This window comes from Chenopodium album, chromosome 9 (genome assembly GCF_948465745.1).
Source record: "Chenopodium album chromosome 9, dcCheAlbu1.1, whole genome shotgun sequence".
NCBI classification, from domain to species: domain Eukaryota; kingdom Viridiplantae; phylum Streptophyta; class Magnoliopsida; order Caryophyllales; family Amaranthaceae; genus Chenopodium; species Chenopodium album.
Genome location: NC_137842.1, coordinates 62702344 through 62713522, shown reverse-complemented (window position 1 = coordinate 62713522; position 11179 = coordinate 62702344). Strand labels below are relative to the sequence as shown.

Below are 11179 nucleotides of genomic sequence, written 5' to 3'. Positions count from 1 at the left end.
AGCCTTGCCTAGAAGGCTCTTGTCACTCCCACAACCCACTAATTGTGAGAAAAACACAACTAAGTTAACTTCCAGATCTCATTTATCAGATTAATTAAAACAAATTACATTGCTTTTGGTTGTAAAGATTCATTCTTTTGTCGAATCGAGATCAATGGAAGAAAAATGAAAAAAAAATTTGCTACTAGAATAAGCTTGAATCGATACCCTGTAAGAAACCTTGTACAAGTCATACATATCATATAATATTATTATAGAGAAGAATGCAATATTGCATACATAGTAATACAGAAGTCTGCATTTTATCTTAGAAAATAAGTTTTAAGTCTACATGTTGTATGCTCTAGATTGCAGTACTTATCTTAGAAAATAAACTCATGTTAGATAGTCAGAACTTACAATTACATTAGACGCTATATTTAATGCCTCTCAACACAGTCAAGGGAACTACTTCTTTAACAACCCGGAAAATGTGAACATCAAAGACAGAACTTTTCTTGTTACTCAAATCTCCTTTCTGAAGCAGCTCAAATACACAAACATCATGCTCCTCGAGATTGTTCTCAAAAACAAAAGTCGACCACCCTGGTCTGAACTGACATTGCGAAGGTGTCCATCTGCATCCCACCGTCCAGCTCTCCTCTACTCCTGGAACCCGGAGTATGACATCATGATCAGACTTCTGAAGCAAGTGTTTTACAGCCCATTCTTTAGGGATGGTCTGCAGCCATAGTAAACCAAAGTAGCTTAGATTTGATTATTAAAAGATGTTCTACTTTTACATTGAGAGTAGTAAAATGGTTATGATGATTATGTCACTCTTCTTAGATTAGATCCTTAATTACTACGAAAAACAAGGTGTATAAGGATGCCATACCAGATGAAAGCCGCGATAAACATGTGTACACTTCATCACAATTTCAATCATATGACGTCTCTTACTCATATGACTAATGGCCTTGCTAAGTGCACCTTGTTTCTCTTGCTCTGTAACCTTCCGCCTGTTTGATTTGTAATACTTTTGAGGTTGTCTCGCTGCAAATAATTAACTTACAGTTGCATAACTTAGAGATATATATAGTTATCAAACAAATGAACTAATCATAATAGCATTGATTGCAATTATACACAAATTCTTGTTGGAAAATGTGTGATAGATTTTATACCTTGGCATGCTCTATTTCTCACATTCAGACTAAGATTATGAAAGCGCTTCACATTATGAGATGAATCAGATAATGATTCCAGATCTTCTTCTTCATGTACTATCTCAGTCCTGTTATCTGCATCTTTACATTTTGAACTCTTACTACCTCTGAAATTGTTTTCTTGAGATGAAGAATCTGAATCATGTTCCTCATCTTCCACTGCAATTACTTCTACAGAGTCATCAATATCAGCTTGTAATGTTCTGTCACCTTTAGATTCATCGTTCTCCACGTGTAAGAGGCTTCTACAAGTAGTGTTCAAGGACATGTTTGTATTCCTTGTGAAGTGTGAACCTTCTACCTCGCATCCAGTAGCATCAAAAATCGATACCTCAAAAGAGGAGTCTCCAACATAGCTAAAGACCAAGAAAAAACCATACTTAATACCATGATCAGTCACAAAGTTACCCCAACCATCTGCAAACAGGACATCTTTCTCAGTTTTTTGTATTTGAACTTTCCATATATTCCCACTTTGACCTCTTAGAGTGCAAGAGCTTGAAAGGTCTGCCTTAGAGCATTCAACAAATTTCCTAGGAATTCGCTGCAGAAATTTTATCAAAAATCAACTGTGTTAGAACTAATATATGACTACAGTATTAACCATAGGAATTCCTTTAGGCCTATCAGGTGTGTTAACTTACCAGCTGTTGCTCAAAATTACCAATCATCAACTTGAAAAACCGGTGCTTCCGTGAAATCTCATTCCAATATTTGTCCTCCTCTAAAGCCTTACAAGTTTCACAAACATGTGTCATTTTGCTTTTAACTCAAAATGCCCTTCAAATTATCAACCACCTGAGACACCCAACAAAAGGAAAAAAAAAAAAAAAAAAAAAAAAAAGGCATTCAGATTTTAAAAAAAAAAATACTTCTTGAAATTGAAGGATGACACAGTGGATCCTCTAATGTGTTTGTACGAAAACATTGATCTAAATTTTAATGACAACAGGAGAGATCATGACTCAACTCTGTCTATTTAATCTGATAAAAAGAGTCTAACAAACCATGGAGATTCTCAATCCAACAACAAATAATGAAAAATAAAGGACAAAAGTACCTTAAGACGCTTGGTAACTGAGAAAAATTAAAAGAAAGCACAATAGTTGGCTCATGCTCAGCTTCTTCTAGCTATGTTACAGTTCTACAGAAGTTGCAGCATACAAATATTTTGATGAGATAAATGGAGAAGATAGAAAAATGACTAGGATGATTAAATGGGCATAGGTAAAGTTTTTGCCAGTTTTGTAAAGCTCAACTGCTCAAGTCAATGAGATAGCAGAAAAGGAAAGAATCACAGAAGTGTAGAGGAGGGAATTTTGGGGAAGTTTAACAATGATATATGGAGGGTCTATTTATTTAAAACCTGAGAACGACATTAAACTAATTTTCACTGTAATGGTTTATTTCTTCTTATATTTTTTATGAAAAAAAAAAATAGGGGCTTCTTAGACTTAGTTTCCTTGGTTATTATGCAATTTGCCAATTTCCTATGTTAGGCATCTACCAATGTATGTGAATGTATATGCAACAATTTTTTTTCGCTTTTTTTCAGCTTATAATAATACATATAAGAACAATGTCAAAACCCTGTAAGAAAACTTGCAAGTAACAAGCGATATGAATCATATAAATTAACTTAGAAATACTCACAGGAACTCTGTTGAGCCTTTTCAAGCATGTTAATAGACAGCTTATTACCAACCTAAGCATTATTTTGAAAATGAAGAGCTGATGCATTAAGGGTGGGATGTCATGCCAATTATGTAACTCTCACAAATACAAAGTATAGGATACAAATACTTTCAAAGTACAATTCACACGCGAATCACAAAAACAAAGAAGGATTGTTTTTAATAAGGAAAATTAGCCTCATTCCTCAGTCAGAGGTGATCTTTCCTCGTTTCAATCATAAGAAATATACAAATAGTGGCATGTTCTCCTTTGGTGTCTCATTTTCTGATGTACAAATAGTTTAAATCACAAAAAAAGTGATCTAAAGAATGAAAAATGGAAAGTATCATAACTTAACAAAGTACATTAACGTCTAGACAAAGCCAAGGGGATTTTCAAGTGCAGTTAAATCAAACAAACGTCTAGACAAGCCAAAGGGATTTTCAAGTGCATTTCAGAAAAAACTTCTGCATAATAAGTAGTCTTGCACTCATACAGAAAGAAGTAACAAGATAACATAAGGATTTACAGTTTTACACGCATAAGAGAACCTAAACGAAGCAATAAACACAATTTAGTCCAAGCAGAAACTTGAAGTCATATTAATCTCTATTATTATACAGCTAGATCATAAAACAATCTAAAAGAGATTAACAAAAACGAAAGACAAAAAAAAAAATCTAGCAGCAGAACTGTCAACTTACACTTACAGGAGTTGTAGGCTTAACCGGCACAAAACTGAAAGGCTTCACTAATCTCTTAAGAGCATCAACAATACCACAAAAAAGTTTTCTAGCTCAAGTTCTTTTGGAGCTGCATAGAATTCTCCAATAAGAGAATAATGGTGGTGAGCGAAAAAGCAATGTGAAGGATGATTACTGAAGGAGATGGGCATAGTTGTGTTTTGCTGATTAAGGGATATGAGAGTTAAAATAGAACTGACAGAGTGAGTTGTCATGGAGGGATTTTTGGCAATGTTTAAAATGCTGTTACTTACGAACCATTAAGTTGGATTAAACTTGATTACAAGTTTACAACGCATCACTACTTTTTAAGGGAATGGATTAATAGTAGATTTAATCCCTTTTTTCCTTAATTACTTCAAGAGATAATTATTAGAAATTTAATCCCCTTTAAGGTAATGGATTAATGGATTGATATTGATTTTTAGGAATACATTGATGATTATATGTAGCTAGTCGGTTTACATATAACAAAAACCTTTATACGATTATACATAGTATTATATTAAGGCCTTCTAAATATGCTTGTTTTGTTTTCAATTTCTTCTGACATCTGCAATTGTATATGAAAAGTATTGGCACCCATATTTTCTAGCATTAATACACACTAATTATTACTGTAATAAAATTACGTACACTCCACTATATAAAAGTTGAATCATATAGCCAAAAATGCACTCATTTTGAAGCCACACATACATCTTATTTCACTATTTTTGGACCCAGGAAACAGATGTATATACTCCAAATAGTAATTCCATAAGGATCATAATCAACACACTAGGAAAATGAAAAGCTTATAGGAAGGTAACTAAAGAATAAACCAGTAAATATTCAACACTCATACACTCATTACGTATCTCTTTCGTGTACAGGCTGCATCGTTCAGTAGGAGATAACCAAGCAAACTTCAGTTCTTTAACATTTATGGTCAACATAACTTATCTCCCAGAGCTCGACATCTTTTCCTCTCTCATACTCTTGTACATATTGAGGAATTTCTGAAAGATCGATACGCTTGCCAGTAAAACCTGGAAAAGATACATTTGTGAGGCTTTCATGTTATCCAATTACAAAACTAATGCTTGTCAAACCATACAAGAATTAAGAACAAGGTTATAACATAATTGAAATGTGATTTATAACTAACCCTTTTCGTTCCTCAAAAAGCTAAGGAAATGTGAGTACCCATTGGCAACAACATCAAGATCATGCAAGCTGAAATTGTAGCGCTTCTCCAACGCAAGATACAGAACCTGAGGAGCAAAATATCTACTTCATTATAGATGAAACTCTCTTTCAATGAGGCTATAGGAAGTTGTAAAAAATGTTGAAGAAAATTATGAAAGATCTTCGATTTCCTGCTAAGCATTACTATAGTTTAATACTGCCAAAACAACAATAATCCACGACATAGTTTGGATCCTATCATAGGTTGAGCAAAATTGAAGTGCCAGAACGACATGCTGTTTACTAAGCAGGCTGATACAAAGCCCATCAACACCACTAGTAATAAATCCCAGCCTCAGATTCAATTGCAAGAGGTATTGAAAGGTAAGGAGGCACATAAATTGTTTAAGAAGCAGAATTTCGGCACTTTAATGAAAAGTTTGTTGCACAACCCAAGGGCCAAACAGTTGAGTCCCAAATCGGAGGTCTAGGAGAGTAGGAGGTAGTATCTTAAGAAAGTTTGTTGTCCGATCCTGTGTAGTTCCATTTCCTTGAAAGTGCAATATACTGTTTGACTGGCCACTGGAAGTTCCATTACCTAGGGAAACAGGGGTTTCCTATAAAGTGATTAAATATGTTTTTGCCAACCAAACAACTCCACACTTTTCCACGTACTTTGTTTTATACATGTCAACCACATAAGTACTAAGAGTTGAAGAATGCTCCAAAGTCCAAAGGATAGGAGTGTCATTAAAGGTCTTTACACCTCCTTTTAGACTTAAAAAAAGGTGGTCTACTAAAAATCATCCTTGATTCAAAATAAATTGCCATAAATTTATAATTAAAAAGTTTTTGGAATTTAGCATACAGCACAGCAATTTATTTTAAATACCTTTTTAGAATGTTGGCACATGATCTTCTGCAGAACACTGAAAAAGGCATCAGTTAACTCATCACTATATATCACATCTGCAGCTAACAGCACAGATGCTCTATTAACTTCTTCAACCTCAGCAGATGTCCAGGAATACCTGAATGGAATATTTTACTACTGTAAATAAGCATGCCCTTCCCACTGAAAAATATATGTTAACACAAATGAGGAGGATTCTGATGACCCTCTCTAATGTAAAGGGAAATTAAATCTACAATGAAAAGTCCAGTCACTCCAGAGAGGGATAAACAATATGGTTTTCTCTACCTTACTCCAGAATCCAAATCCAAAGGTGGCCATGGTTTCTGCCAATCAAGCTCTCGTACTTTGACTGGAGATTCACCTCCAAACAATCCAGAGTTGATGTGAGCATTCCTTGCACAGTTGTCGAGAATTTCAATGCCATGGTCTAGGAATGGTTATTATACAGTGCATCATTAGTAGCACATATAGTGCACAAGATTTTGCATAACAATTAATAAATTGCATAATCTCGATCCAGACTTTCAGGACATGAAATGCAGCTTGAGTAGCAATTTAATTAAAATTACCTGTTATGAATACAGCCTTCGCAACATGTGCAATTAATATACCAACCAATCCTGACAAAGACAGAATCAGGATCCTGTGAAACAATGAATAAGGGTTCTTTAGGTTACCAGCATCAGCTTCACATAACACATTTAAATCCAGATTCATAGAATTTTTAAGCATGTTAGAATGTGTAGAGTTATAGTTTGCCCAAGGGCTCCAACATCATCAAGGTAAACTTTAATTATACTATTTCCTCAGTTTTATGATGTTCCTCCTTTTCCTTATAAAATGTTTCAAGATGGATGTCCCACTTTCGGAACTTTTACTCTGTTTTAATGCATAACCTTTGATAAATCTCATTCATTTCTCAATTCAAATAAGATAAACATTATGGAAAAGATGAAGTATTCAAGATCCTTTTTACAACTAAAAGCTTGACTTGCACATCCAATTCTTACGTCATCATGATGAACACATCATATAAGAGAACATTACCTGTGCCAGCACCAAGTTCAACAGCAACAACACCATTGAATACAGACGAAGAAGACATCTTGTGCAATACATAATCTGCTAATATCAATTCGGCCCTCCAAACCTGAAAAGGGAAATTTATAGAAAAAGCTAACAGTCTAGAAAGGCACTTATAATTTCATTCGTATTCAACATTTTCATAATAATAATAACAATAGCTGTAAAATGCATGAAACCCAAAAAGAGTAAAGTCGATAAATGGTGTATGAAAAGCTATAAATTCTTTCACTGATATAGTCATATAAAACTCTCATGAGCTGTGTAAGTGAACTACTAAATCGTGTTCCAAATTTGACTACATCATTGCCATGAACTACATGCAAGTATGCAACTGTTGGAGCATAATGATACAAATAGTAACAGTGTAACACACATACACTACTGACAAATTGTGTACTGCTTTCAGCATAAATATTTATAGCTGCATATGGCTTGAAATCTTGAATGCTTGAACACATAAATAGATTTTCATTTCATCTTATCCTTAGTTATCTTTCTTATATTTTAGTTTGAGTGAATTGGACAGTCACCTGCAGACCCACACTTGGAATGGTTGATGTAATATTGTGCTGAATGCTGACAACACCAGTGTGGTAAGATTGTTCTGCACAAAAACAGATTTCTTCAAACAAGCAGAAATCATAGGTATGGTAAGATTGGTAACTTGCAATGTATCTAGATGAGTGAATTCAGAAGGAAAGGAGTCGAGGATACAATATCCCTTAATCTGATACAAATATAAATTAGGGAATGGGAAGGGCAATAAAGGGATCCATTTTTCTTCTCCTCTTCAAAATCCAGATCTTTCCATTGCTAGAAAGACATGGAAAGAAAGATCTAGCATACTTCTTCCATTCCCCCATCTTCTTTTCCCTCTCCTTCCCTCCAATTTTTTCCAAGCATGATATTTAAGGAAAATTACAGCAATTAAAGCCACTCACAAGATTTCTAATATTAAAAGCAGAAAACAATTGAACCGACACTATTTAACTTCTGACCATTGACCTAAAGCCAAATCATTCCATGATATGTTAGAACAAGGCACATATCAAAATGGCATTTCAGGCATAATAGCAACAGATACTTTACTTGACAATATGACACAAAATATAACAGAGTGAGCTTTAAGAAATTAGTTGACAATGTAACACAACAAATAACAAATGAAATTGACTTTTCGAAAATTTAAGTTTTAAAGACTGGTTTGGTTAGATATTGATCATTAAGCACCAGGGTAAGCTCAAAAGTCTGGTCACTACCTTACAAAAATGTCAGAAGTAGTAAAAGTGGATAAAGGAGAAAAATCACAGATAAAGGAGGATGATAAATGTGGACATGCTTTGACTTACTGGTTCGTGTTCGTCGAGCTACAATGAGATCACCATCTTCATCTAAATCAATAGTTTGCTCTGGAGAACTAGATTCTTCTTTGACATGGTCACCATGTCTACTCCCGGTGAGCTCATCTCCTATAACACTCAAAAACAAGAGAAACTTAATGGGTGGAATTCTTCCAGTTAACAGTTAAGACGAAAGAGCACGAATAAGCGACCATTGAGGCTCCACCAAAATGCAGGCTGAAGAGGGTTCAATGCGAAAATCAACTATAAAATTGATGGTGCAGAAAAGAGTTACTTCTATCGACACAGTATCTAACAGCTAATTATTTTTGTTCAATATGTAACTTCTATGAGCTTTGTCCATTTCCAGCAAAGTATGGTCATAGGCTCAAAGCATAGCTACTGATGTGTTTATTAGCTACAAGTGCAACTTCAATGTAATACGGTGGTTGCAACATAAAAAGGACTTTTTCTGTATTACTGAACTGAACAACCTATTATAATACCTAATGTCCTCTATCTCGTCAAGTTTTCTCTACAGGTTACTAGTGCCATTAGGTATACTGCGAAAGCTGAGAAGAGCATGTGGCCTTTTTTTTTTTTTTTTTTTTTTTTTTTAATATGTTCACCTTCAACCATTCCCTAGCTTCCCATTTGCTCTAGTCTCTCCAAAGCTTTGGATTTAAAAATAGCTGCTTCTCAATAAGTCTTATTTCAACCCTAGTTGTTTGCCTATTTCAGCGTAGGATTTGTTCCAATGACAAATAATTGCAATCATTCTGAAATTAGTTTGGATGACATTCAAAAATCCTTGTTTCGGTACCATGGCCTGGATTCAATCACTTTAGGTTGGCCCGAAAAAAGGGCCTAACCTAATTTCCTTTCCACATCAAAAAAAATTGGCTTGAATCTAATCAAGCATTAAATAAACACTAGGGCCTGCTGACTACAGAGGATGTCAACAGAGCCCCAAATATCCTCAGACATATAAACAAAAACCCCAGGGCTTGTCAGTGACTGAGTGGCACAATAAATCAGTATAAATGATGTTGTGAAAGATGACCAAAGAGACACCTGGGTCAAGTTCTGGCTCCTTAATATAGTCCCTGAAACAAACAAGAAATCTATGGACTCTGTACGAACATTTTGGATAAAGTCAGCAAATAATTTGGTACCATCCGGGTTGCAGAAGTATAAATTAAAAAAAAGGAGTCATGTACTCATGTGAGATTAGAAAAAAAATACTTAACTGAATGATATATATACTACTTTGCAGGGAGAGCTGATTTCATTGGTCACAACTGATTGTGTTTGTTAGCTACATGTTACAAGTTTACAACACTTACCACGCAAGTAATAATGAATCTATCTTACTCAGATTCTTAGTTTCTTCACAAGCACCCCTGTCAGATCCAACACTCTGACATGGGTATGGTCATGGATACTTGACACTTCATTTTGAAACAAAACATGGAACTTTTTCATACAAACAGATAGCCCAAAATTCGGATACATAACAATCTCTAACACAAATGGTCAAGTCCGAGTAACATAGGAAGTAATAAGTTTGTCATAAGATTCACAACCCTTAGATTTATATCAAATACACACTAGTCTCTACACAAATGGTCAAGTCTGAGTAACAAGAATTAATAAGTTTGTCATAAGGCCAGTCTCTAACACCATTGAATCAATGATCAAATCCAAGAAGCATAGGAAGTAATAAGTTTGTCACAAGATTCACGACACTTATATTTACGGACTTAATTTTCCAATTTGCAGAACAACTGAATAGTCTATAACATTCCCTCCCAAATTTTCTTCTGATGACCACAATTACTTGTTTCCCTCTCATCAAGGTTTTCCTGTAAGTCAATAGTGCCTACTACACTTGTACCTTATAATGCACAATGCTTTTTCTCTAACAAACTCCACTATTTGTGAATCAAATCTTTCCACAGATGATAGAAAATAAGTAATGCCTCAAATAGACAGTTGATTATCCCAAGCTAAATTGAAATAAATTCATCAATCTAGGCCCCTAATTAGTTGATTGTACCACATTATAAATGAATAAAAGCCTATTCCCTAAGTCATTTTACAGATTCATTATTAGCTAGCAATTCAATCCCTCCCTCATACCAACATAGCGCGTCATTCAATTCAAACTTGTCATTTGATCTAATGTTCCTGTGTTGACACTATGACATGGGTATGAATCCTACGACACTTGGTGTTGGATTTTTTCACAAATTAAACGGGTCTGAAACAATGCCATGTATCACACGAATACCCAATTCGAGTAACATTATAAACAACAGCCAAAAACTCATACATGATGAAAATCAAGCTAAATTCAGTAAATTTAAAATAAAAACACAAACCAAAAGTAGTAAACACTCAATCCAAACAAACTTAAACATTAATCCCCAACAGAATTCACGACACAAAACGCAAATTAAAGGCGATAATAGCATAGAAACAGTAAGAAGAGATGAATGAAACGAAGAAGATAGAAATTAGGGATTACCAAATGGGAGAGAGAATGTGAAGTGAGAGGTGTAAGGACCAGAGAAGTTAGCAGGGCAACCCAGATGAACTTCGCTCATCACCTCCTCATTTTCCGCCATAGATATATTTGCACTTTCGTCTTTGTGTTCTTCCATTCGTTTATGCAATTTTATTGCTGAAACCACCAATATAACCCCTCATATATATCAACTATCAACCTTATAAACTTGTCCTCGAGTATATACTTCAGTATTCAGTAAAAAAAAATACTGGTAATTCAGCTTAGCAACAATAATTTAAGTTTAATAAATACTCGTCTCAAGTAAATATAACACGGGCTATATACCGAAATGATCAAATGACCCAACATTTAGCTTATAAGTAAGGGCATGTTCATATTTACTGAACTGAACTGAACTGATTGGAGCTGAACTGAACTGAAAAATTAAAATGCATAAAACTGAACTGAACAGATTAGAGCTGAACTGAAAATAAGTAAATATGAACAGGCCCTAAGCCTTTATGCTAAAT

General features: G+C 34.6%; 2 protein-coding genes across 3 annotated transcripts; both read right to left on the bottom strand.

Moving 5' to 3' along the window:
• Positions 1-225: 225 nt before the first annotated feature.
• Positions 226-2361, bottom strand: LOC145560089 (B3 domain-containing transcription factor VRN1-like). The gene is made up of 5 exons (XM_081621347.1): positions 2269-2361; positions 1853-2006; positions 1167-1752; positions 878-1035; positions 226-721 (listed from the first exon to the last, which is right to left on the bottom strand). Exons 2-5 carry the CDS (start codon positions 1964-1966, stop codon positions 407-409), a joined length of 1173 nt encoding a protein of 390 aa, XP_081477473.1. The 5' UTR covers positions 1967-2006; positions 2269-2361; the 3' UTR covers positions 226-406.
• A 1799-nt stretch (positions 2362-4160) lies between these two features.
• LOC145560088 (uncharacterized) lies at positions 4161-10804 on the bottom strand. 2 transcript variants are annotated; one of them, XM_081621345.1, is made up of 9 exons: positions 10668-10804; positions 8147-8266; positions 7328-7419; positions 6759-6861; positions 6281-6331; positions 5997-6138; positions 5688-5826; positions 4776-4881; positions 4161-4656 (listed from the first exon to the last, which is right to left on the bottom strand). In XM_081621345.1, the coding sequence occupies exons 1-9, from the start codon at positions 10801-10803 to the stop codon at positions 4544-4546; spliced, it is 1002 nt and encodes a 333-aa protein (XP_081477471.1). In that variant the 5' UTR covers position 10804; the 3' UTR covers positions 4161-4543. The 2 variants fall into 2 exon arrangements, with proteins under 2 accessions (XP_081477471.1, XP_081477472.1); XM_081621346.1 differs by having other exon boundaries at positions 4166-4656; positions 7328-7401.
• Positions 10805-11179: the final 375 nt, after the last annotated feature.